This window comes from Alligator mississippiensis, chromosome 5, assembly GCF_030867095.1.
Source record: "Alligator mississippiensis isolate rAllMis1 chromosome 5, rAllMis1, whole genome shotgun sequence".
In the NCBI taxonomy this organism is placed as follows: domain Eukaryota; kingdom Metazoa; phylum Chordata; order Crocodylia; family Alligatoridae; genus Alligator; species Alligator mississippiensis.
The window spans coordinates 3,264,975-3,292,500 of record NC_081828.1 but is presented as its reverse complement, the minus strand read 5'-3'; the positions used below and the strand labels follow the sequence as shown (position 1 = coordinate 3,292,500).

The window sequence follows — 27,526 nt, the reverse complement described above, 5'->3', positions numbered from 1 at the left end:
CCCCTAGGATATTTTGCTAGGAGCTGGCTGCAGCCGTAGCTGTGGGAAGCAGCTGGAAAGGGTCCGGTCCCCCCGGCTGGGAACTCGCTGGCTCTTCTTTCAACTCGGGATACTAAGTGAAACCAGGTTTAGCTTCCCTGTCTGGGCCAGGCCCTGCGTCAGCGCAAAGCCCTTCCTGCCAGGAGAAACTCCAACCATCCGGCAGCGGAGAGACAAGTCCCTTTCCTTGCCATGCACCCCGGGTGGCGCTGGGAGAGATCAGGGAGCAGAGGGGGCTCGTGGGGCTCGCTGGGTGTTCCCCTCTGGTTCTCCCAGGGGAGCCCCCCCGGGCTTGGCAGCCTCTGCAAAGCAGCTTTGGGCAGAGCAGGAACCCAAGGGGGTGCAAATGCACCACTGCACCCCCCTGGATCCACCCCTGCACACCGGGGATGGAGACTCTCTGTCAAACTCCTCGGCCGTGCAGGCTGGATGAGTGCTACGTGCCCGGATCAGGCCCACGGACCCCCTCCACGCGACGGATCCTCTGCATGTGGCATCTCCTCTGCAGAGACTTGCGTTCGGGCTTTTAAAGCCAGGCCCAGTGTGGCTGCGGGTGAGGATTTCTTCGGGGGATCTCTCGTTGCACCCAGTGCTGAGCTGATGTAGGGTCAGGCACGCACGGCATTGTCCGCCGGGTCGTTCGGGGACGGAGCGGCGGTGGTTGGGCAGGACAGAGCAGCCTCTCGGGAGGGGGTCTGTGATGTCCGGGAGAGGTGTATCCCTGCATTAGTGCCCCCCGTGGAGCCCGGGTAATGCCAAGACCTTGGTGCACGCTTAGCACATGCCAGGGGTGCAGCACAGACCCATTCACAGTGATGAAGTGCAAGGTCCAGACACCGAGACTTAGCTCCCAGGCATGCAGAGAGGGTCCAGCGGGGAGGACCTGTACGGTGGATGTGGCATAGGCAGCCTCTTTCTGCTCCTGGTGGGGTCCCTCCATGGCAGCAATGGGCAAGGGGCTGGCCGGCCACGGGACAGCCTGGCCTGAACAGGCCCCCGCCGAGAGCATCTCCCACGGCATGGCCACCCCAGCCATCCACGGAGGCTGTGGGGGGTCGCAGGCTGCTTGCAGGGACTGGACCGACCTCGGGGGGGATTCAGGACCAAGACGGGCGGTCTGGGAGGTCCAGCCAGGGAGGTCTGGATCCCTGCCCCAAACCCAGCTGCTTTGCACTGCCCTCCACCTCCTTCACTCACCCCTCTTGTCCCCCTGCCTGTCTCCCCTGCAGGGCCCATGGAGGCCGCGGAGCACACGTCTCTCCCCGAGCAAGCCCCCGTGGCCATCAGGAGGCTCCTGGAAGCTTTGGAGAAACAAGGTAGGTCGTGCCCCGCATTGCACCCCCCTCCCCGGCACGACCCGTCCATGCTCCAGGACACCCGGGGTTTGCTAAGCACCGGTGGCCAGAACGACGGGGTCTGCAGCCATCCCAGACACCCGGCGCCAGCGCCCGCTGAGCCAGTCCCCGGTCACGGGTGGGAAACGGAGGTGCCCATGCCAGACACGCTTGAGGCTTGCTTGTCAGCCCAGCGCTGCATTGTCCAGGCTGGACCCGGCTTGGGCCCGGCCCCCAGTGCCACCCCCAGTCTGGCCACCTCGTACAGGGCTGCCGCGACCGACTCGGCCAGGGCAGGGGGCAGTTTTCCGTGCTCTCAGGTCACGGGGATGCTCCTGGGAGAGAAGCCGCTGTCCCAGTGGACCCTCTTGCTGGGGGGAGCCACGGGGTCTTTGCAGTGGGGGCACCATGCTCACACACATGAGTGGGCATGACACGTGTGCGCGACACACAAAATTAGGTAGTGCTGTGTCTTGCCGGCAGAGGGCATCACTCACATGTGCCTGCGCACACACCTGCACACGCACAATGGGCAGTGCTAAATCTCGAGCGGGGCACCAGGCGCACACAGGCACACATGTACACAACATGTGTGTGCAGCACACACAAAATTAGGTAGTGCTGCATCTCTCTCCAGCAGAGGGCACCTCTCCTTCTCTGTCACACACACACACATATACAATCAGTCACACTTGTGCATACGCATGCACATACAGGCAGTGCTGAATCCCTTCAGCAGAGGGCACCACTCACACACACACGTGCACGCACACACACACATACAATCATGCTTGCACATGCAGAGGCAGTGCTGAATCTCTCCCCCCCCCACACACACACACACACTATCACGGTTGTGCATGTGTATGTGTGTGTGCGTGCACTCACACACGGGCACATACACAAATGCATATGCATACACAATAGGCTGTGCCGAATCTCTCCAGCAGAGGGCACTGCGCACCCACACATATGCACACACACAAACACGGGTGCGTACACGCACACGCACACATACACACAATCTCTGCTGAATCTCTTCAGCAGGCAGCACCACACGTTCACACACACACAAACATATGCACAGTCACACTCGTTTGTGTGTGCACACACATACACTTACACGTGCACACACACACCGTTAGGCAGTGGTGAATCTCTCCAGCAGAGAGCACCACACACACGCACACACACACACACACACTATGTAGTGCTGAATCTCTTCAGCAGGGGCCACAACACACACGTGCATGTACGGGCAGGATACCTCTACACAACACACGCACGCCCAACATTAGGCAGTGCTGTATGTCTCCAGCAGCAGACACCACTCTCACACACTTACACACTCACAAAACGGGAAGTGCTGAGTCTCTCCGGCAGGGGGCACCCCACACCCACACACACACACACAGAATTGCACACACCCGACTCTCACGGCTCTTGGGAGGGGCAGGGACCCCCAAAGCGAGAGCCCCGCCGTGCTCAGCCCGGGGCCAATCCTGCTGCGTGCAAGGGCAGGGGCACGAGGCTGACGCTCTGCTCCCGGCTCTCCCCCCAGGTGTCGAGAGCGAGGCCCTGTACCGATCCCTGCCCGGCGCCGCCGGCCACCCCGAGCTCCGGCAGGCCCTGCTGACGGGTAAGTCGCCATCGCGTGTGGGTGCACACGCATGACACACACAAGCACCTGCACACACGTGACACACTTGGGATTTCCGCCCTTATTTCCACCTGTGTGAGTCCAGCAGTAGCAGGTGCTGGGTGCGGGGGGACACCTGCCCTTTATCCCCCACCCCAGATACTGTCTGCCCCCAGCTCCATCCTTGCCCCTCGGCAGGACCCTGAGTCCAGCCGTGATGCCCCCAAATCCATGCACCAGCCAGCGAGCCTGCAGACCAGGCTGGGGTGGGGGTGGCTGTGACCCACCTTCTCTTGCTGCAAGCAGGGCAGGTTCATCCCCCCTTCTTTGGGGGAGGCAAGGATGGGACTGTGGCCAACCAGGGGCTGGGAGCTGGTGATACTGGGGTGCAATTCAGCCCATCTGGGCATATGCAGAGGATGGAGGAGTGCTTCACCTGTGCCCATTACCCAGGTGACAGCACCGTGGCACCAGCCAGTACCCAGCCCCGGGCACCCCCAGCTGGGTCTGGTGTGCAGGGAGTGGCGATGCTTGCACCTGGGTCCCGCTGGGAGCCCAGAAGACATGGCCAGGGGGGATCCAGCTGCCTCGTGCCTCATGGCATGGCCCCCCCGGCCGTGTTGCCATGGCAAGGAGCCGGATGGAAGAGCTATATAAAGCAGCATGAGCTCATCGCGGCTGGGAACCGGGTCCTGAGGGTGGCGTGGGGGCCCGGGAGAGCCTCACGTGTCGTGGCAGTGAGGGGTGGTGTCTGGTGCAGGGGGTCAGGAATAGGGACTGGTGCCACAGGAGAGTTTTGCACCTCTCTGCTTGGCGCCTGCATCTGTGCGCTGGCCCAGGTGTGTGTATGTGCGCCTGTGCCTGTGTGTGCGCATGCATGTGCATGTGCATTCATCCCTGCTTAGACCAAAGAATTGCAAAGGAAATAAGGAGAAAGGATGGAGATAAAGTGCATTATATATTTTCCCCTGGGCACTGAGACGAGCGTGTGTCTCTGAGCTGTGTTTTAGCCACAGTACTAGGCCGGTGGGGATGGGGGCAGTGGGGTCTTGTGGGGGATCTGGGAGAGTCCCCTGCGTGCGCTGGTCCCCAGCCCAGTCCAAGCAGGACCAGACCCTACCGGGGCTCCGGGCAGCACTGTCCAGGGAAGGATGCTAAGAGAGCCCAGCTCCCAAGGGAGCGATGTGTTGTGTGGGCCTCTTCTCCAGCACAAAAATCAGAGCTTCATAGAAAATGAGGGTTGAAGGGAGCTCAGGAGTCACATCCAGTCCAACCCCTGCTCCAAGCAGGACCAGCCCCAACTACATCATCCCAGACATGGCTTTGTCTACCAGGCGTTAAACACCTCCAAGCATGGAGACTGCACCGCCTCTCTGGGGAACCTGTTTCAGTGCTTTAATACCCAGAAGGTATACCCCCTTTCTGACCAAATACCTGCCTTCTGGGGCTGGTGTGAGATACATCAGCTAGCCCAGGCTAGAGGGTGCGTCTTGTCCCTCTGCTAAGGGTCAAATCAACACTGCATTTGGAGGTCAGGAAGGAATCGGACCCCATGCTCAGACTGGTACGAACTGGGGGGCTGTCCTCTGTGGCGGGGGCACAGCCTCTGCCTGGGCTCTCTCGGGTGTCTGCTGCAAAGGGTGCCCCTTTGCAGCAGCAAGACGTTGGCTGTCGCGGTGCCCCTGCTTTCCCCGCAGCAGGTTCGGGTGCGATGCCTGGTGCTGTGTCAGGGTTGTCTCTAGTTTTGCTCAGAGGTTGGATAATCCAACAGCTCGCAGCTGTCGGGGCCAATCCCTCTGACCGTGACTCACGGCTCCTCTCATGCCGGAGGGGAGCTGCCACAGCTGGAGGGGGCGGCTGGGGTCCGTAAAGGTTGCTGAGCTATTCCTGCCACCGCGAGGGTGCGGGGGTGCCCGTGCCTGGCGGGGGGCAGAGCCGCCGGCTGGCAGTGAATCATGCTTTCCGGGGGCAGCTGAACAGAGCTGCAAAGTTGAATGGTCCTCAGGGGTGGAGAGTCTGCCCCCCTTCTCCCCAATCCTGCGACATGGCTCATCAGCGCCGGGTCCTGCACACAGATGAGATGAAATGCAGCCTGCTCCTGGGTCCCGGGGGGACAATGCATCTGCAGGCAGGAGAAGGGCTGGTGTTAGGGGAGCCCCGGGGTGGGCCGTGTCTGAGTGCCCACTCCTGACAGCAGATTTCTTTGGGTGGGAGGAAGCATGGGCGGGGGGACACAAGCCCCCAGGATGGGGATTGCACCCATCTTTGCAAAGCAGACGCTGCACCCTGGGACCTCGCTGGGGTCTTCGTGCTCCTGCTGCCTTGCTCTCCCCACTGCACCGGGCAGGGCTGGTGTGCTCGGGACCGTGGCATTGGGGTGTCACATCCACGGGACACGGCCTTGGAGAGCACAGAGCCGCTGGGCCACGAAGCAGCGACCCGCTGTGCCAGACCGGGTTGCAGCTTCTCCACCTCCTCCGTGCTCAGCCCGCGGCTGGCCCTAGTGACCCTCTGCACAGCAGGTCAAGTGCATGGCGCCTCGGTTTCCCAGAAGGGTCCCAGGGCTTTCAGGTCTTGCTTAGCAGCAAACGGGGGATTTTCTTTCCCTGGGAAATACCAGCTGTTTTCTGAAAACTGGACTCTCCCGCAGCCTCTGGCCCCCAGGAACCTGTATTGTGTTGCCCCCCCAGTAGATTTGGGGCTGAAAACTGGGTTTCCTGGAAAGAAAAACCTCAAGTTGTTGAGAAGGGGCCCTCTGCTCTCAACTTCCAGGGGGAGGAAGTTTCTATGGAAAAGCTTCGACCCGCCGGATCCACACAGTCCAGTTGGGGCACTTGTACACGGGGCGAGTCGTCCATGTACACATTGCGAACCTAGGAAGGGGCTTGGGGGGGGACACCATGCTCAGGGCCCTGCCAAAGGGTAAGGCCACGGCCTGGCCAGCTGCAGGCAGAGATAGGCAAGCACCACTTGAGCGGGTAGATGCTGCCTTTGGGTCCCAGCAGAGCCGCCCAGCGTGGAGCACGCATCAGTGGCCCAGGACTGGTGCCCGAACGCAGCCTAAACGATACCGATGCACCACGAGAGCAAGGAGGGCTGTGTCCCTCCCTTACATCCCATCGCCTCTGGCTCACGCCGTGACCTTGCCCACATCCCTTTGCCTCGCCGGGGGAACAGAGGGGAAGAATCGCTCCCCTCCGTCTTCGTGTGACTCCCCTCCCCTGGAAACCGTCCCCCGAATGGGGATAATCTTCTCGCTGGCATCGACGTGGGTGATTTCCCCGCTGTCTCTGCTCGAAGCGCGGCGGCTCAGCCAGTCGGGGAAGATGATGGGGTGCAGACAGGGCGGCGGCGGAACAATTTGGCCTGTCACAACGCGGAGGCGAGCTTTCTGATTGCTGTCATCAACAGCTTACGGCAATTACCCCGACAATAGAGGGCTAATGCTCCTCCACAATAGGCTGCCAGGGGGGAGCAACGCAAGGAGCTCGGAGTTAGCACTGCGAGTGGGGGAGGAAGGGCGCACGCTGGCATCCAGATCCTTGCAGACGGAGGAAGCCGGCCCATTGCAGCATCCCGCGGGCTGCTGGTTTTGGCGTGGGGTATCACGGGTCAAGACGAAGTTGCAAAACCATGTTTGGCTCCTGAGAGCCAACCCCCAGCTCCACTTTTTCCCCCGCAGCCTTTGCCAGGGAAGGGTCTTTAAATGGCAGGTATCTGGGCAGACTGTGGTGCAGCAAAACCGCGGGCAGCTGCAACCTGTCGCTTGCCTTCAATGGACGCTTGGAGCTTCTTGGAAGCAGCAGAGGACTGGGCTGGGGCTCGCCTACGGCACCATCAGTCGGGCAGAGGAGACTCTTCTGCAGTTGGCAGTATGGAGGCTAAGGCAAGCATTTAGCAGCTCTGTTGCCCCCACGGAGGTACCAGCAAGTGGGCTGGAGGGGACCTCCAGAGGTCACATCTAGTCCGAGCCCTCAGCCGCGCGGCACCGTCTGAGCTAAGGCACATTTTGGATTGGAAAAATGTTTGTGCTGGGAAAAGTTCCACCAAAATGCAAGACTTTTTGCAGGAAGCAAAGTGAAGGCCATGAAAAATACAGGCTTGGATCAAAATGAAACAATATTTTCATGGGGTTTCGGCTTCAAATCGGTCCTTTCAGGTGTTGGAAGCAGCCGTGTCCTGGTTTTCTACGTTCGGTTTGGGGATGTTTGGATTCTCCACTCTTCGCTTGGGTCCTTTTTTTTCCACCCAGGAAAGAAGTCGAAGTTCAAAAGCAAGCAAATGAAGATAAATCCTCCTTTTCCAGTTTTTTACCCTTTTTTTCCAACTGGAAAATGCTGAAGACATGTCAAATCTAGGAGAAATAAAAGTTGGCCTCTCCCGATACAACAGAAATGTGCATTTCAAAAAGTCCTCTGGAAAGGAAAGGCAATGGGGATGTTTATTTGAAAGCCCGCGAGAGGCAGACACGTGGGTAGGAGGCTGGCAAGTGCCCCAAGCGGGCAGGATCTCTGCTTTCTTTGGGTCCTGCTCACCCAAGAGTTGCCGGCCGGGGGATTATCCTCCATGCTGTGGATGGAGAGGCTGGGGAAGAGTCATCCCGATGACTGGCAGTCGGGAGCGTAACCCAGCGGTCCTGTTTTGGACTCCTGTGCCACAGGTCCACGCAGGCCAACGTCCAGCCCTTTTGCCAGAGGTCGTGGAGAATTGCTGCCTACGGGCGAAGCAGGGCTAAGTCACCGCTCTTGGGGTCCTGAGAGATGTGGCTGGAGCACGCAGCAATGCCTTTATCACTACCATGCCAGAGCTCAAATGCACGAGGGAAAAACCACACGGGACCATAGTCTCCATCCCCGGGGCTGATTTTTGCAGATCCACTTGGCTGTACAAGCTGGGGCTGACTGGCTGGGCAGCAGCGCTGCAGAAAAGGACCTGGGGTGACAGTGGCCAAGAAGCTGGGCAGAAGCCAGCAGTGTGCCCGTGGTGCCAAGAAGACAACCGGCATCCTGGGCTGCATTGGTAGGAGCGGTGCCAGCAGATCGAGGGCAGTGATCCTTCCCCTCTATTCAGCACTGGGGAGGCCACATCTGGAGTCCTGTGTCCAGTTGTGGGCCCCACGACAGAAAGGATGTGGGCACATTGGAGAGAGTCCAGTGGAGGGCAATGAAAATGTTTGGGGGACTGGGGTACATGACTGGTGAGGAGAGGCTGAGGGAACTGGGCTGATTTAGGCTGCAGAAGAGAAGACCGAGGGGGATTTAATAGCAGCCTTCACCTCCCTGCAGGGGGTTGCAAAGAGGATGGGGCTGGACTGGTCTCAGTGGGGGCAGATGGCAGGACAAGGAGCAATGGGCTCAGGCTGCAGCAAGGGAAGTTGAGGTTGGATATTAGGACACACTTTCTCCTGAGGAGGGTAGGGAAGAACTGAGAGTGGTGCAGTCTCCATCCTTGGAGACTTTGAAGCTGCAGCTAGACAAAGCCCTGGCTGGGATGATGCAGCTGGGGCTGGTCCTGCTTGGAGCAGGGGTTGGACTGGATGTGACCTCCTGAGCTCCCTTCAACCCTTCTTGTCTGTGATTCTGCGGTCCCAAGAGAGCTCCCCGCTAAACAGCAGCAATATTTCCACGACTCTCTCCCTGTGTCGTACACTCGTGTGTGTTTCCATGCCCAAGCACGCCATGTGGGGCAGAGCCCTTCCCTGTCCTAGCACAGCTCATTTAGCCCACCTGAAGGGTTAAATCTGTGCTCTGCTGCAGATGTTGCGGGTGTCCTCGAGGCAGGATCACTCTGCCGTGATATTTAGGGTTGGCCTCAGGTAGCCCCCGCCATGCTCGGCCCCAAACGTGGGCTGCAGCGGGGACAGGAAGTAGCAGGACTGATGCTAGCAGATGTTTCTGGCCTGAGAAAGCAAAGGGCTGATGTGATGCATCAAAGTGGGGGCTGCAGGCTGGGGGGCTGGTTTCCTCCCCAGGAAGATCTGCACAGCTTGGCCCTGGAGCCAGGCCTCGGCTCTGCTTCTCCGAACCAGAAACGGTCCAAGGGAACCTCCAGAAAACAGCCTCCGTCTTCCCAAAGATGGGCCTGAACTGGACCCCCAGCCCCACGCCGCGTCCCGCCGAAGCGGTGCCTTCCAGGTGTGAGGTTGGCCCTGCATCGGTCGGTGAGGATCAGCACCCCGGGTGCTCGGTGCTGGACGTGCAGCACCACAAGAGACAGTCACTGCCCCCAGAAGGAGAGGCACAGAGGGGAACCCGAGGCATGGAGAGATGAAGGGATGTGCCCATGGACGCTCCAGGGGTTCTGTGGCAGAGCCAGAAGTCCCAGTCCAACGCTCTCTGCTGCTTCCTGCCCGTGCCACCCATTGCTCCTCGTCACCCTGCACAGAGCCCAGCTCCAGCTGAGTGGAGGGAAGGGGAAGCCGGTGGGAGGCCGGGAGTATCTGCCCGGCCAAGGAGGTGCTGCCCATCGTGGAATGGGGGTTTCTGGGAGTGAAGGGCCGGTCTCCAGGGATCGGGCCAGGCTGAGTGCAGATCACCCTTGCCGAGGAGCCCCCACATGTAAGGACTCATGTGCACTTGTGTGGCAGGAGCCCGTGGCCCAGCGTCCCTGGTGAGCATGTAGGGCAGCCCCCCATGACCCCCAAGCAGTGGCCGGGGGGCAGTGGGGTGGGGTGACCGCAGGGAAGGCATGGAGGGGAAAGGTACAGGGAGCGGAAGACACCCACAGTCTCGCACGCGTGAAAACATGCACACAAATACATGCATGTGCAAGTCCAGACATGCACATGCATGAGTGCGTACACACCCATGCACACCCATACATGCATAGACGTTTACCTACATGGTCATAGACAATGTACGCTTATGTACGCACATACTCACATGTGCATGGATGTGTGCATGCGTGCTTACACACATGAAATGCATGGGCATGCACACACACATGCACACCCAGGTATTCACACACATGCATGGACATGTATGCACATGCATGCACATACATACATGGATATTCACACAGGCATGCATGGACATGTACATACATGCACACACATATACACATGGGCATTCACACACCCACGCATGGATATACACACACACACGGACATTCACACACACACACACACACACACACACACACATGCATGTATGTAGATGCACAAGGACATAGATGCACAAGCACGTACATGCACATGGACACACACGAACATGTGCACACCCATACACCTACGGGGACACCCCCCCACACACACGCACACATCCGTCACACTGCATGAGCAGCCCCCACTCTCAGCCCTCGCACTCCCTCCCCTCCGCTCGCCATGGTCCTGCTGCCATGGTCCTGTTCCTGGCCACGTGCTCAGCCGGCCTCAGCCATCATGTGGGGCCGCGTCTGGGCAGCCTGTGCTCTGGCTGAGGCCGAGCCAAGCCGGCTGTGGCAAGTCCTGCTTCATTACTTGAGCCATGTTGAAATGCCCCCGAGCCTCGGGCATTGTGGCTCAGTCACGTGCTGGCATGGAGCAGGGCACCGGGCAGGAAAAGAGCTTGCGGAGAGAGCATCTTGTGCCCAGCGAGAGAGCTCCCCGCCAGCCTGGCCTGGCCACAGGCTTCTTGTATGACCTTTGGCAAGTCCCTTCATCTCACGGTGCTTCTGTGCACCGGGCTCTGCCTTGGGGTGGCGTGGTGGGAGCGGCCGCGCCGGAGGTGACCGGGTCTCCAAGGCCCTGCAGGTCAGCTGTCGCGGTGCCGGGAGCAGGGGGCAGTGGGTCTCAGCCCACCTGCAGACAAGCACAAGTACCCCACAACTAGGTCAGGGTTTTGCAGGGATCGGGCAGCCAAAGCGGGTTCCTTGAGCCAGGGGTCCCATGCCTTTTATTTAAACCCACAGTGCAAATAAGCCTGGCGTCAGGCCGCGCCGGGGAGAGGCACGAGCTCTCCGCTGGTCCTGGGAGCCCGGGGCTGGGCAGAGATGTGCCCCAGTCTCCCACCCTCTTGGGGCAGAGATGTAAGCCGGCTGCTCAGACCTCAGCTGGGGTCCATCCCGGCCCCCAGAAGGGCCAGAGGAGGGCTGTCTCTGCACCCAGCTGCTCCAGCCCCGGTGCCATCCCTGCATCCCCCGAGCCGGGTCGTGAGGGCGCTGGCAGCGCTGTTTGGGCGAGCTCTGCAGCTCTGCAGCATCCCCGCCGGCCGTGGCTGGCCACGGGGCACGCCTGGAAAGCCCCTTCTGCCAGTCGCTCTCTAGCGAAGGGAAGGGGCAGGGAGTGCGGGCTCCGGGACCTGAGTCCCTCTTGGGCTTTAGCACAGACCGGGAGCATGGGAAGCACGGAGGCTACTGCATTGGACCCCCACGGCGTTACCAGGGGCCGGCCCCTGAGAAAACATCCTCATTTACCGACAGCACTGTGTTACTCACCCCTCCTGCCAACGGCTCCTGTCATTTCCTGCCCAGCTTGAGTCAGCCGAATTCCCTGGCTCGCACCGGGCATGGGGCAGGGGAGGGCTGGGCACAGCCACGGGCGCTCTGTGGGCACCAGGAGCCCCCGAGCGACCCAGCTCCACAGCGCTGCAAGGAAGCAGGCGGGTTTCAGAGCCTCCCTCCGCCGGCGGTGGCTGGGGAGGGTGCAAGGGGTGCAGTGCGGGGAGCTCTTGCCCGTGCTAGGGACCCCGGGGCGGGTAGCACAGATGCCGTGTGCTGGGGGGGGTGGCTGGGTGCTCGAGACTTCCCAGTTGTAGCACCAAGAAGGACCTAGGACATCCCTCTGTTGTGTTCGGGGCCTGGTGTGTCCCTGGATGGCACCAGCATCTGGGGTGCAGAAAGAATGGGCACCCCCCCCCCAGCTGCTCAGCTGTGGGTTCGAATCAGGGCAAAGCTTGCACTCGGCTCACCCCGAGAGCCACCGGGCCCCACGCGGAGCATCGTTGGCCAGGACCGACTTGCAAAAGGCGCATCTCTGGAGTGCATTAATGGGAGTGTGGCTTGTAAAACATTGACTCATCCAGCTGGCACGGACCCGGGGGTCACCGAGTGCATCCCTGTGCCCCGAGCCGGGATCGAACAGGAGCGGGAATTGTTCTGCTCTCCTCAGCCGGGGCGAGGCTGCGGGTCACGGGAGGCCGGGACGGCTCGTGACTGGGGGGCATTGTGGGCTGAGCGCGGCGTGGCCGACCGCAGCAGGACAGAGGGTGGAGGGTGGCCCGGCAGCCGAGGGGGCTCGGGGTGGCCTGCGAGCAGAGGGGACGCTGCGTCCTGTCCCCCTGGGACCTCCAAGGAAAGGGGGCGAGAGCTGCTTGCGCGGTTCTTGTTTCCAGTCCTCCGGCGCGTGAAACGCCAACCTGGAGATACAATCCTGGCCGGACCAGGACACCCCCCGGCCTCAGAGGACTGGGAAGAGCTGCAACAAGTTGTCTCAGGCAGCTGTCTGCTCCTGGCCGCTCGAGCTCCTCGAGGCTGGGTTAGACGTGCGGTGACTTGGGGGTACCTGATCCTCCTCCGTGCAAGGGCTGAGCTCCCTTCCAGCCCTGTCTCCACGGCTTCTGGCTGTAGGATGCCAAGCCCTGTGCTGTCAGAGCTGGGGCAGACGGGTGGTAAACCTGCTCCCGGGGGCTGGGGTCTACCCCCGGCCCCCCAAATCCTCCCCCTGCAGGCTGACTGAGCCCGTGGGAGATGGGAGGGGGGCAGGATTTGTGCAGATACAGTCCTTATGGGGTCTGGTGCAGAGCAGCTGAACCTGGGCAGGACTGCAGGGTCAGGCACACGGCCGGTCGGCAGCACTACAGATCAGTCGGCTTCACGTGGGTGCCTGCGGCTGCCCGTCCATCCTCGCCAAAAGGGCGATGCCCATCTCCCAGCCCCTGCTGTGTTTGATCAGGAGCAGGGTCTAACCCAGGCCTTCCTCATCCCCCGGTAGCTCGGCTCGCATTTTCCAAGAGTCTAGGCTGGACCAATGCTCCTTCCAGGACCGACCCCGCGGGGGCCTGCCCACGCGCCCCGCGCATCTGGAAGTAAGTGGTGCAGCCGTTCCCCGTGTGCGGTGCCCGGGGCAGCCTGGCCACCTGGGCTAGCCTCCCCGATGCCAATAGCTGGCGGGGAACGCTGCAGGGACGCCCCCAGGCTCTTCACGTAAAGCAAAGGACTCGCCCCTAGAAAGCACCGGTCCTTCCCCAGCCCCATAGCAGGTGGTCTCCCCCTGCCCGAGCCATGGCCACGACAAGGGCAGGGGGCTGTGATGAGTGGAGCTCGTTAGCCGCTGGTCGGAGAGGAGGACCAGAATCGCCCCTCTGCTTGCCGGTGGGTGTAGGGGTTCGCTGACATGCCCGAGCCTGGGGGTAGAGCCGGAGCCGAAACCGGGAGTCGGGGTGCCCGGGCTGGTGTCCCGGGGCAATGGGCTGCAGCGTGGAGCGAGTCTTGCCCAGCCGCCGGCTCCCAGGGGTGCAGGGATGGGGCTGCATTCAACGCCTCTTGCATTGCAAGAACCGTGGCCTCCCGGGGACTCTTGTCCCTGGCTTCAGTCGTGCGTCACACTTGTCCCAGGCTTTTTTTCCTGGAGAAGGGACATTAGTCAGGGAGAACACCCTGGCCCCCGGGTTTAGGACAGGAAGGAGAGACAAGGAGCACAAGACAGGACCCAGGAAGGGGCTGTCACGGGAGAGACAGCATCCTTGCTGGACCTAAGGGAGGGTGTTGAGCCATCTGGGATGGGACGATCCGTCACCTCCTCGGGGTCTGCTGTGACGGCTGGGGTCTTGTTTCATGCCGCTCAGTCCCTGCGACTGCAAAACTCACCCGTGAGCTTTCCCGGCTCCGGTCCCCACTGAGGCAGCTGCGTGGTGTGCACGAAAGTAGCCCTCCCGTAGGCAGAGCAATGAGGCCCCGCACCGCTCCTCACAGGCCAGGAATTTCACCGAGGGTTTCTGAGCAAACAGCTCATCACTTACCGACAGTCCCGGCCCTTGACTAAGTGAAACCACATGGCCTTTGAGCTCCCCAGGCTCCTTGCCTGAGCCCTGAAGCTGGAAGAGGAGGTGGTTTTCATTAGGGAGGTGGGAGAGAGTCCAGGCGTGCACCTGGGCTCTGAACAGAGCTGGTGTTAGCCAGGATCTGGGCAGCGGTAGCATGCAGAGCCTGGCGTGATCGCGGCACCGATGCCTGTTTGCAGTGTATTTATACCATGCCTAGGCCAGGCACATGCAGGCATCCCTGCTCCTGCCTCCACCACCCGCATCCAAGGGCACATGAAGCACAGCATTGGTTCCCGTGGGGCGAACGGTGCCCAGGGAGACTGCATGATGCACCCAAGGTGACAGAGCCTGTCGGTGGCAGAGAATCTCGAGTGCCACCCAGAGCCAGAGCTGCTGGCAGGTCTCTCTGCAGTGTTATTGCAACAGGGATCCAGTGCAGTGGTCCTCACCCAGGCGTACGCAGGTCCTTGAGTCTCCCACGGGGACGCCACGCAACTTGAGGGCCGTTCATTAGATTCACGGGTTTCGGGCAGGAGCTCGTCGTGCCAAAGCTCCTCCGCACCGCGGTGTCCGAGTCCTTTGCGACGGAAGAATGGCTCTAGCCCCTTTCCATCATCAAAAGACGTGGCAAAACTAAGAGCTAGCATTTTCCAAGAGGGTTTTCGTTCTAAAAAGGGGGAGAACGGCTGCTCTGCTGCGTCCAGGGTTATTTCTCTCCTGTCTCACGCCTTGCACGGATCTGGACCGGGCTCACGGCTCTGCTCTCCCCCGCTGCGTTCCCCTCACTGAGGGCTCTTTGCACACCCGTCTCCACCTGCAACGGGTGAGGGGTTGGAAGTAGAAAACGGAGGTTTAGGCTGCACTTGTCCTACCCCTGCCTCCACGTTTCCCTGTGACCTTCACCAGAGGAGAGCTCCGATGAAAAGGAGAAAGCCTCAAAGACCCGAGGAAGTCCGAGCGAGGGGGCTAGCAAACGTGGGAATCGCGGCGAGTCGAGAGGGAGTGCGTGTGTGCGTCCAGGGATGTCCAGTGTGATGCACAGACAAGGGACACAGCCCAGGGCTCCGGCGTGAGCCCGGTTAGATCCCACTCTCTCCTCAGCTTGGAGGCAAGGGGTTGAGCTAGCCTGGGCGCTCGGACCTGTCTGACCACTGCCACGGGTAGATGCCCACCCGGGGTCTCCAGCTGCGAATGCCCAGGGGGTTGGGTGCCGGATCCGGAAACCCCCAGGGGGTTGGGAGCAAGGCTCCCCAGGAGATGCAGGAGGCACATGGTCCCTGGGGGGATGAGGTACGTGAGAGGTGTGTGTATGAGGGGTGTGCGGGGCGAGCGGGTCCAGATAGGAGCCAGGAGCCAGAAGAGAGCCCGGTCCGGCGGGACTCCGGCCCAGCGAGCGGGGCCTGTCGCTGCCGGACACGCGGTTCCAGCCGCCGGCCGCATGACACGCCGTGTCCCGGGGGCCGCATGTGACTGCAGGCTGCTGGCTGGCACGGTGTAAATGCAGCTATTGTCCCCCCACCCCTTTGTCTAGCGCTGGCGACGGGCTTCCAGCTGAAAGCGATAGCCGGGGATCGGATCACGGGCTGGCCGAAGGAGGTGGCCCTGCCGGCAGTCTGTCTGCCTGTTTGGGTGCTTTGCCCGGAGCCCCTCTGCCCCCAGCTCTGGCTCTGCAAACCGCAGGATTTCTCTAGTTCCTTAGAGATGATGGGGCTGGGAGGGGATGTGCCGGCAGGTGGGCGGTCACAGCGCAGGGGCTGGCCCAGCTGTGTCCAGATGTTCCCGCAGCTGCCGGCAGGGATGCGCCTGTTCTGCAGGAGGTGGCTGCACTTCTCAGGGCTTTCAGTGGGGGTCTTGCTCCCAGTCCACAGAGAGCTTGCTAGTGCTCCTCTGGGTCTGCAAAGCTCCTAGGCGAGTCCATTGCAGCCTCTTGGCTTGAAGCGCGCTCTCCGCGCGCTTGGGTGCCTTGGGACCAAAGTGCTTTCCCTCGGTCTCTGCAGAGAGGAGCTCCTCCCAGCAAGGCCCAGAGCGTAGGAGAGGGAAGTCGCACCTCCCCAGTCACCACCTGACGAACCTTTGCAGCAGCAAGGCGTTGCCCGCCACGGTGCCCCTGCTTTCCCCGTGGCAAGTTCGGGGGCGATGCCTGGTGCCGTGTCAGGGGTGACCGGAGGAGGTGGCACGATGGCTGTGTCGGGCATGGTTTGGACAGGGGGTGGACTAGAGGCAACCCCCAGACGCCCCTTCCAGCCCCGCTGCTGTAGGCGCCTGCGAACCGATGAGGTATTTATGCATGGAGCGTCGTAATCAAGTAAACTACGTCCGGATGAGTTTTACTTGAAAATGCCAGAAAGACTTTTAAAATGTTGTGCAAACAGGAACACAGTTGAAACACAAGAAAGGGCAAATTTCGCTATGGATCCCAAAGTGACCGTTCCTCTGGGTGAATGCCACCGTGGGGGAAGCAAGGAGCAAAGGCGAGAGGCCACGGGGCCGGGGTGTCACTTGTGTGGAGCTGAAGGGCTGCGGGGCAGAACGTGGGGTCGAAAACAGCAGTTGGTTGGGGACGGTGTCAGCGCAGTTCGCTTCCTCCTGCTCACAGCCAAGGCAAAAGGGTATGGGTCCCGGCTGAAGAGGGCTGAGTGCCTCGGTTTTCCCACCTGTGAAATGGGGAGAGTGGCACCTAAGCGGGGGGCAAGCCCCACCTGTCGGCAGCATTCTCCTGGAGGGCTTTGGGCTGCGCCACGCTGGGGCACAGGAGAGGCAGGAGATGGTGAAGAAAGTATTGCGCAGGGTTGCTCTGTAGCAGCCAGGGTGCACGTTAGCCAGCTGCCTGCTAACGATGCTTCTGCCGGGGCTGCTACAGGGCGGGCATAAAGGCCCCTGCATTGCAGGGTGAACAGCGGCGAGGCCCTCCTACCCGGTCCACTCCTGCACGGAAGTGGGAGCTCCTCTTGCAGGCAGCAGTAGTAAGACTGTTATCCTCTTTTTTCCAGCTGTTTGCAGGGCAACACCACACTCACGTCTGTCTCCAACCCCAAGAAATATCTTGGCCCCATTTTCCTTAGAGATATGGCGAGTGCCACTTAGAGGGGCTCTGGGAAACAGCTGTCGGGCTGATTTTATGGCTGGACAGTCATTTTTATAACTTTGCATGTGTGGCTGGTGTACACTTATTGCGCAGTTAACCAGTTAATTGTGTGATAATTTCTTTGCACTTGTGGCTGGTCTTACTCTGCAGTGGCCGGTGTCAATTTATTGCACAGTTAACCAGTTAATTGTGTGATAATTTCTTTGCACTTGTGGCTGGTCTTACTTTGCAAGTGTGGCCAGTGTAAATTTATTGAGCAGTTAACCAGTTAATTGTGTGATAATTTCTTTTCACTGGTGCTGATCTTACTTGGCATGTGTGGCTGGTGTCAATTTATTGCGCGATTCAGTAGTGAATTGCATAATATACATAACGTGTAGCATACGCAGCTTGCTGGAACAGTAGGAACGTCTTCTTTAGAGAAGTAAGAGATGAGACGGCGCTGAAATCCCTCTGGGATCCGGACGCCTCTTTGATGCGGAGTGACAGGACCCCGGCGGGCCAAAGTTATTCCCGGTGCAATGCTTGCAGCCATGTGGTTGCTTCCATGGCCATGAAGCCGGCTTTGCACCCAGAAAACTGGGCTTTTATACAGAAACGGGAACAGGTTGCAAAACAGCATTATCTCCACGGAAAACGTCATCGTTCTCATCAGACCCCCAACGTTCGTGTTTTCTTGTGCCCAAAAGCAAACAATTTTGGTCCGGGGGTGCCCGTCCCCTGTGGGCCAGCATGCCCAGCTGGACTAAATCTCCCGCAATGCAGCATGGTCTGGGGCCACCGCGCTACCTAGCTTCCCATTGCCCCACGAGCAGACCTCACGCCTGAAATTACACCGCTGGGATGGAGCAGGGATGGCAGCTTCCCCGCGGCACTACCCAATCCTCGTTTCAGCTGAAATCATTCATTTGTGAGAGCTTTCCCCCCCAAAAGGTGAATTTTCCCAAGGACCAAAGCAATGTGGGGGTTTGTCACAGAGACGTTTCCAGCTCCGGAGCATCCCCGGAGCGGTCCCAGCCCTTCCTGCTGGGAGCCAAGCACAGACAAAGCCTTGTCCTTGGCTCCGGCTGCCCCGGGCCATGCCAGGTCGTGCCCGAGGTGCGGTTATCGTCCCACTCTGTTTTCCCACGGGCCTTTCCGCCGGGTTCGGACCTGCCAGGGGCCGCGGCTCCCTGGGGGACGGCGCTCTGAGGCTCCCGGTCGAGCTTGTGGTCAGTGCTGAGGATGAGGTAGCGTCTCCACGGCTGGGTTAGAGGTTTTGCTGCTGGGATTGTTCAGTGTGTTTGCTTTCTGCTTGCACGGCCAAGTGCGGGCACCGAAGGGAAAGAGGCTCTTGGCTCCGGCCAGGCAGGGACTCCCCAGGGTTTTCTTTGGATGACCCAGACTGGAACAAGCCTCCCCATGCAGGTCTAGCGTGGCTCATCCTTGTCCTGAGCTCGGCTTCCCACCCAAACCAAAGCCTGTTGGAAAGGCATGATTTCCGGCTACCTCCCACTCTGCTCTGGGGCTCGATCTGGGTCTGTGCTGGGAGCCACTCTGCATTGACACCAGGACATTTCAAGCTGCAGCAAGGGAAGTTGAGGTTGGATATTAGGAAACACTTTCTCCCTAGGAGGGTAGCAAAGCACTGGGACAGGCTTCCCAGAGAAGTCTCCATCCTTGGAGGTGTTTAAGACCCAGGTAGATGCTGTAGTTGGGGCTGGTCCTGCTTGGAGCAGGGGGTTGGACTAGATGTGACTCCTGAGCATCCTTCCCACCCTCCTTTCCTGTGATCCTGTGTCATGCAATTAGACCCAGACATGTCAAGCAAGGCCTGAGCTGGGCATCAGGAGAAGCAGCGGTGACTTGGCCTGGCAATGGTCCCCGATGCGCACCGTGCCTCTGGCTCCCTGCACGGACACTTCCCCACCTCATCGAGGAGCCGTCATTGCTGCACGCTGTTGATGCTCCCAGGCTCATGGCTGCTACCAACCTTGGCCCGTAACCTCGGCCTGCGTGTGTATAACTAGCACCTGGGAATCCCCCATCAGTGCTGCAGTATCCGATGGGACGTGGCAACCTCAGGAAATCACCTGAGCTGGGATTGAACCATTTTGGGTGGAAACCAAACTGCCGCATGAAGCCGTGTCCACCCCAGCGACCCGAAGCAGGGAGACACCGGGGCTCAACCGGCCTCTTTGAACATGCCCGGGAACAAAGGCTTTGCTTTTCGGTCTTTGGGTTTTGAAGGAGCTCTGCATTTCGGAGCCGTGCGCTGTGCACAACAGAGGGGCGTCCTCACAGAAACCCGGCCCTCCATCCTCCAGAGACGGGCTTGCAAGACTTGTTTTCCTTCGTGGGGAGTTTTGAAACATCTGGGTTCACTCCAGTTCGAAGGCAAGCCCTGTCTGGAGAGCTCGAGGGCCTTTGCAATACCGGATCGTCATCCTCTGACCAGTGCAGGTGCCCAGTGCCCAGCTGGGAGGCCTCCAAGGATAACCCATGAGGAAGAGCATGGGGACTTTTCCCCTGCGGGGATGACATAGGGTCCCTGCCGGGTGCTGTTCTGGACGGATGGATTCTGCCTCAGGTCACCTTCAGATTTAAGGCTCTTGGGGTGTTTCCCCATCCCACTCCAGCCAGCTCGGCCTCCCAGGTGCTTCTTGCTGGACATAGTGGGGCTGGACGGGACTTGTGGAGTCACATCCAGTCCAACCCCTGTCTGAGGCAGGATCCGCCCGGTCCAAACCAGTCCACGGTCCAACCTCTTAGCAAAATTATAGTCATCCCTGACATAGCACCAGACATCGCAGCCAACCCTGCCGTGGGGAAAGCAGGGGGACCGTGGTGGCCAGCGTCCTGCTGCCGCAAAGGTTGCAAAGCCAACGTCCCTGCTGCAAATATACACTCAAGAGACCCCGGGTAGATGCCGTGCCCCTGCAATGGAGAAAGGCAAATCCCACCCCTACTCCATATCAATGTGTCCAGGGGGTAAAATCCCTTCCCGTCCCCAATGCAACATCCATCTGAGCCTGAGCAGGGGGAGCAACCCCCTCTAGCCAGGACCCTCCGGCTGTAAGTCCCAGCAGGCGCATTGGCACAACCCAGTCCCATCCCCAATTTGGGCTGCAGCAGCACCCAGTGCCCCTGGGGGAGGCTTAAAATCCCCCTGACAAAGGGCTCATATTTGTGCTTCACCCCCAGGCACAGGTGCTCCTGTGCACGACCTTTTGTACAGCGTTTTGGGGGTCAATCCAGTTGCTCCTGTTGGATACGACTCCTGTGGCTCCGTAGCGATACGAATGCCTGCTGCAAAGAAGGGGTCTATCGCACCGGCCACGTGTAGCCTCCATTTTGGGAGGCCGGGCACAGGGAAATACCGGGTGGCAACATCCCTCTGCCACGGGGGAAGCCTTTGGGGGTTGGCGACAGCACGGCACAGCCCTTGCCTGGAGGGGACTTGTCCCTCTTGCGATCGCTGGTGATTATTTCTAGGCAGACCCCAAGCTCCGCACTCAGCAGGCATCGGCTCCTGCTGATATTTGTGACTCGAAAAGTGGCCTGGTTTGCCTTCCTGCGAGCGAGAGGACGGGGGGTCCTGCAGAGCCGTGCCCCTCGCGTGGGGGGCTAGGGGTCATCCAGCGGCTGAAGGGATGGGACGGGGATGAGCGCGGCGGGCTCGGGGCAGCCTCAGTCCAGCTTGTTGGTGCAGCTGGCTCAGGGGTGTGACACTGTTCTCCTCCCTTTCCAGACCCCTCGGCGGTCGACTTGGACTCCTACGACGGGCCGGCCCTGGCCGAGGCGCTGACGTGGTACCTGCAGGAGTTGCCGGGCCCCGTGGTCCCCCCGGCCGTGTACAGCGAGCTGGTCTATGCTGCTCAAGGTACGTCTCCCTCTCCGGCCACATCGGCCTTTTGACTCGGGGCAGGTAGACGAGGGGGCATCTGAGCCCCAAGACCTCTAAGCTGCCGTCAGCCCCTGGCTGAAGCGTCTGGGAGGGAGGAGGCTCGCGGGGGTAGCTCGGTCGAGATGTGGAACTTAATTTGGAGTGGATTTAGCCTGGAAATGAAATGTTATTATAAAAAAATAATAAAGCTAATGGCTGTTATAGCGCCGGCTGGCACAGCGGGTTTAATCCGGGCGTGGAGGAAGGGAGCTGGACGCCTCCCTCGGAGCTGATGTGCAAAGTGCCGCGGCTCTGCCCTCATTAATGGGAGTGATTGGAGGCGTAGGAAGATGCATGGCCCAAGTCTCACCGGGGAAGCTGAGGACTGAGCCCCGGTCGGGACTGAGCTGTGGCCGTCCGTGAGCTGCTCAAGAAGGGCACAGCCTCGTGCGTCTCCCTTTGAATAGGCCTCGGTAGCCTCGGGCGCAGGGGACAAAGCCGAGCTGCAAGAGGCCCTTCAGACCGGAGGGAGCGTGGGAATCCCGTCCCCCCGGCCCGAGCGCTCGATCAAGGTCAAGGAATCGATCACCTTCAAAAGCGATGCCCCGGCTCCCCTCATCCATCGCTGGTCATGCAGCTGGCGACCTCGCAACCTCCGGGGACACCAGCTCCTCTCACCAGCCCGTCATCCCCGCCGCGGTCATCGCTGGGACGATGCCTCGGGGAGAGGGTCGGGAGCAGCTGTAGCCAGACAGCACGCTATTAATGAGCTGGGGGAGGTAGCTGGCAGTGTTAGTCTGCAATCGGGGTAGATTTGCACCTTATAGACCAACTCGGATCCAGCCTGAGGGCCCTGCTTCTCTGGGACTCTGCGGTTCAAAGGGTTTGGAGCCAGCCTGTGCCCATCTCCGAGATGTGCATCTTTGCCGGCATGAGACACCTCTGCCAACAGCACATCTCATTGAGGCCTGGACTCGAGCTCGAACCCCCGCACTGACCAGAGACCAGGGTCCGAAGGTTTTCCTCCGAAGCTTCGCACAGACCGTGCGTGGGGATTTTCCTAGGAGAGGACTGATGACATGAGGCTCTGGGTGTGAGCTAGCAAGGGTAGGGCACGATACCCTGGGTCCTTGTGTACGTGCATGTGTGCCGAACCCAACCGTGGGCCTTCCCCGCACTCGCCTCTGTGCCAGCAGCGAGGCGCTGGCTTTGTCTGCTTCGCCAGCAACCGGGGAGATGGGGTGGAAAAATGCATTAAACCTCTCCAAATCCCACCAAGTATGCATGGGACTCTCTCCCGTCTGGGCACCCGGCAGAGGTGGGGCAGCCTCCAGCGCTGACCGTCTAGGATCGGAGCCGGTGCAGCCTGCCCATGCCAGGAGGCCCAGCGACTGCCAAATCCCTGCAAGGCTGGCCCAGAAAGAAAGCATTATTACAATAGTTTGGCTCCGCAGCGGGGACATTTTTCCTGTGATCTAGTCAGCTTTTGGCTTTATAAGGGCATAGACGAATCCTTGCTCTCTTAGCGCAGGGTGTTGGAAGCACCTTTCGGTCTCTGCAAAGTCTTCCCGGCCTCTGTGCAACCCTATGGGATTGCTTTAAAGGCTTCGGTTTAGTTGGCTTCTTCCCTTAAGTGACAGGCCACACGCTCAATCCCGCAAAGGCCGGGGCAGATGGGGTCTCCGGACAAGACCACAGCCGGGCTGGGATCCTCTTGGCGGTCAAGAGGAAATGGGGACCAGTCCGATGGCACGTCCTTCTGCATATAAGCTGCAAACCAGGCACTTTGCATATGTTAATGGCTCAGGGGAGGGAGTGGCGGGTCCTGATTCCCGTTCGGGGAGCTGAGAGAGCCAGCGACTTGCCCAAGGCTAAGCAGAGAGTCTGTGGCAGGGGTGGGAATGTAGTTTTCTGACTCAAATGGAAAGGTGTAGCCCAAAATGCACTGTGGGGGTGTTTCTAGAGGACTGGGTCCGGCCTCTCAGCTGGGTATAGGGGGAACCGGGGAGTTTGGTCCCCAAAGGGGTTGAAAACCACCTCTCCTGTCTCCCAGGAGACTGCCGTGACTCCCAGGCTACGGGCTGGGCTTGGAGAGACTCCTCACCCCTCCTATCAAAGATGCCAGACCCCCACGGCCAGATTGAGATGGATCTGGGGGGGCTGCCTTCCACTGGAGCAGGGGCAACGCCTCCATCTGGGATCTCTTGAGCGTCTATTTAATCAACCCTTTACGGCAGGAGGACGCTGGCCGCCGCGGTCCCCCCGCTTTCCCTGGGGCAGGTGCGGGCGTGATGTGCCAGGGCTGACAATCGTTGCACTGAGGGGTTAGATGATGGACGTGTCTGGGCTGGTTTGGACAGGGCCGGTCCTGCCTCAGGCCGGGGTTCGACTATATGCGAGCTCTCCCACTCCCTTCTGGTGCTCCGTGATTTTATGAGATGAAAGGGCTTGTCTATACTGGCACGGACACCTAGCTGGGGCTTGGGGGGATCAGGCAGCATTGTCCCTCTGTGCCTAGCAAGCCATGAGGGAGAACAAGCACTTTGTAACCCTGATCGTGGAGGGAAAGCCCTGTGCATCGTACCCTGGGCAGGCATGAACTGTTCGAGGGCTGGGATGCATGCACTCTTGGTGTTACAGCTCCTTGCTCCCCACCGGCCCAGCAGCCGGGCTGGAGGATGCCCTGTGCAGCCTAGCCTGTGCGCCGGGGCTGCAGATGCAAACCTGGCAGGTGGGAGATGAGGGTTCGTGCCCCCGCAGACACAGGACCGGACGTCTTCAAAGCCACGGGGCCCAGCGTCGAGCTGTGGTGCTCACCGTCTCCGACCAGCCGTCGAGGCCGTGTCTCACATCAGCCCAGACAAGAGCATCAGCCGGGGAAGACCCCGCGGTCCCCAGAGCAGAGGGGCATGGGTCTTCTCCCTGCTGGAGCTGAAATAGCACCTCCCTCCTTGCTTGTTCCACACCCTCCGCGATCCATAAGCCCCATACTGCTGCCAGCAAAGGAGGAGTCCCCTTCAGTTCTGGGGCTGCTCTTGGATTGAAAGGATCTGGGCACACATTTGACCCAGAAAGGTCCCCCTTTCTTCCCCACCTTTCCCAGGACAGCCGTCCCCAGCACTGAGTCCTGTCCTGCTTCTTCGGCAGATGTTTCAGCGCAACTTTCTTCTCCTTGCTTGTTAGCGATTCCCGTTGCCCTTCATGGCGTCTGCGGCACCGATCCAGCCCCGCGAGCGCAGCCATCTTGCAGCCATGATGAACCGGGCTGTTCTCTCCCATAGAAGTCATACGAAATAAACCCCTGTATCGTTGACTTTAATCCCTTTAGGCATCGCGTTTGCCGGCAGCTGAGATATCTCTGCATGGAGCCTGGAGGGTGGGAAAGAGGGGTGGTAGGGAGCGAAGGGCCCATGTGAGATGTGTCCCGGATGGGTCAGACCTAGCATTTGTAGGGGAAGAGCTGGAGCCAGCATTGACCGGTGTCTCTACCCCTCGAGGGACACAATGGGCAAGCTGCAGGGAGCGTGCCATGGCTGTGTGGATGGATGGGTACATAGGAGTGTGCAGGGGGTGGCTGGAAGGTGCGGGCAGGGATGGGTGGAGAGATGGGCATGGGGGCAGGAGAGGGGGGCGATGTGGGGATCATTGGACAGACAGGTGGACATGTATCGCGTGGACGGATGGATACGGAGATGGGGATGGAGGGATGGGGACAGATATGTAGGTAGGGTGGATGGACACAGAGGTAGTAGGAGGGATGGCTATGCACATTGGGTGGATGGGCAGATGGATATGTAGGCAGGGCACATGATGAATGGGGGGCACCTGCCTTTAAGGGCCCCCGGTCCCAGCTCCGGCGGGCGCACACAGGTGACAACAGGCCGCGACCCCCGTCCAAGACTTGCTGGCACCTTCCGTCCCTGTGTGCCCGCTCCCTCCCCGTGCTACCTCTCCGTGCAACATCCCGCCTGCCCCCCCAGCCACCGAGGCGCCCAGCTCCCTGCTGAGACCCCCCCCAGCTCCCCACACGGCCCGCGGGGACCCCGCGTCTCATCTGGCCTCCCCGCTCTGGCTTTCTGGGGAGGAAATCAAAGGCAGCCTCCTTCCCCAGCCACGAAACTCAATTAGAAAGCAATTAGCCGGGCCAGCTCATTAAGCGACTTCAAAGGGACCCCAGCCCTGGAGTTCCTCAGATCCTGAGGCCAAAGCAAGGAGGACGTGACAGACGGGAGCTACTGGGGGGATTTCCGACCTCGTCCTCCCCGCCCTTTTCTTTTCTTTTCTTTCCCAGGGTACGCTGGCTCTTTAAAGGCCAGGCAGAAGGCAGGGCAAAGCTGCACCTTGCAGACTAACTAAGCCAGCCGTGCATAAGCTGGTGTGAGCAGCAGCTCGCTACATCGGATGCTGTTGTCTTAACACATTGCTGGGGACCCGCTGCACAGAGCACCAGGGCCCAGGCCGAGGTTTGGTGGGAAAGCTGCCAGCTGGGGGTCCCTTTAGCCCCCCTCGGCCTGGCATCGGGCATCCGACATTGCCACGTGCTTGCCAGACTCCGGCCCGCAAGCCCTGAGGGTGGCAGGTCCCGACCCAGAGCTTGTCTAGCAGGGGCTGATGCTCACCCCCAGCTGGAAGCAGAGCAGGGAGCAAGGCTGGGAAATCCAGGGGCCATCTGGGGGGTCCTTGCCATCCCCGACTCCCGGGATCCTGGACTGGGAGGACCCGCGGCGGCTCCTGGTCTCTGTGGGACACACCGGGTGCAGGCAGGCTGGTGTCCCTTGATGGAGGAGCCAAGGGGAGTCTGTCCTGGGGGGTACATGCAAGACCCTTGCTCATAGCTCATAGCAAGACTCGACCAGCCGGCTGAGTCCGCACCCCGGACAGGAGGCGGGAGAGATGCCAGGAGCGCATGGAGATGGAGCCCAAGCCCAGGGAGGTCCCAGCTCCATGCTGATGGCGAGAGGCAGATCCCAGAGGCCTGAATTTGGGGGAGCTGCTGCAGCCTGAGCCAGACGCGGCCCCTGGGGCACCCCTTAGCTGGCTCCCCAATTCCCCCGGCCGTGACGGCCCAAACTCCCCCGGGCTGGGCCGTGGGGCAGAGCCACGCGGGGAGCGGCTGGCTTCACCGTCTCATCCCCCGCTCGGTGCTGCTTGCGATTGCTCTCCCCACAGTCTCGTTAGGGGGAACCTCGCTGCCAGCCGCCTCGTTAGCGCTCCACCCTGTCTCCCAGCAGCCTTGTTACAGGGCTCGGTTCCCCACTCATTAGCCAGAATGATTAATTAGGCGTCGGGGTGTTGCTGTGGGTGCCCACTGCAAGGAGGAGAGGCTCCCACAGAGCACGTGCACTGTCCGGGACCCGGCACTCCAGGCGTCCGTCCATCCGTCCGTCCGTCTGTCCATCCGGCTGCCCCCATACCCCTCCCTTCCCCAAACACTCCTGGCATTAACCGTCCCCATCACGCCTGCTCTCAAAGGCTCTGGACCACGGGGATGCAGCTGAGATGCTCCTGCTCCATCCCATGCCTGCAGAACAAGCTCCAGCCTCATGCACGGGGTCCCAAGAAACCCCTGCCCACCGTTTTGGGGTCCCATCAGAGGGAACTTAATACCAGGGCTCTGCTCTGCCCGAGAGGCACACGGCATTGCCAGGGGAGCGCATACCCAGGACACGCTGTCCCCCAAGAAACGTGCCTAAATCCCTTGGTGGGGGTGGGGGTGGGGCTAAGTGACTGGGCCAAGGTCACGCCAGAAAGTGGTGGCATTGAGCTCAGCAGTGTGAATCCGGATTTAATCGTGTATCAGAGAAGTCGGCATCTGGGCCACGTGTGCTCTGGCCTTGGAGAGCTCCAGGGTAGCCAGGGGGGCGCCGACCTGCCCAGGACGTGGGGGGCAAATCAGGGGGTACATGGAGGCCACCTAGGATCATATTTTTGGGATCCTAAGTGACCCAGAGCCTAGGGTCTCCCACTTTCCCAGCATGCCTTGATGTTGAGAAGGCTGGCCCTTTACCTTTGGCAGAAGGCAGCCGTGGCCCAGATGTATGCACGCGCTCCGGGGTTGAGGATTTTTAATCCCCACGATGCTTCTCCCGTCTCGGTCCCAAATTGATGAAGTGACTCCCCCCTGCCACGTGCTGCGTTCCTGGCCTGAGCATCCCTGGACTCGATCACAGGGGCCTAACAGGTTTAGGAGCCTTCCTTGCCAAGTCCACTGCTCCAGCCAGTGGTAACCAAGGGTGGAGTAGTGTAGACAGGGCTCCTGGGGCTGCCGGGCACAGGGCTCGCGCCTCCCAGCTCTGCCTAAGCTGGGTCAGGCCGATGCCACATGCAGAGTGCCAGGAGCCGGGCCGCACTGCTGCACGTCTCCAAGGGGGGTGAATTTGGGGCAGGAGGGCCGTGGAGATGATCCTTGAGGCCCTTGTGCCTGCAGTGAGGAGAGGCAGCTAGGAGAGGCTGCTCCCGAGAGAGGGGCATGGGAAGGTGGGCAGAACGACCGGAGAAGGGGAGCTGGGACGGTCAAAGGGAGCCCGGCACCTCTGCCTGGGTGGGATGATGCGGTCTGGGGGAGACGGGACGCAGGAGAGCCGACTACAGACAGTAAACACTGCC

General features: G+C 60.5%; 1 protein-coding gene across 1 annotated transcript in view; it reads left to right on the top strand.

Annotated features, from left to right (window-relative positions):
- The window catches only part of PIK3R3 (phosphoinositide-3-kinase regulatory subunit 3), a 134,694-nt gene that overhangs the window by 10,462 nt on the left and 96,706 nt on the right, over nt 1-27,526 (top strand). Inside the window, exons 3-5 of the mRNA XM_059727775.1 lie at nt 1,269-1,355; nt 2,935-3,012; nt 20,786-20,917. Coding sequence (XP_059583758.1) covers nt 1,269-1,355; nt 2,935-3,012; nt 20,786-20,917 — 297 coding nt within the window. The remainder of the gene's footprint in view (nt 1-1,268; nt 1,356-2,934; nt 3,013-20,785; nt 20,918-27,526) is intronic.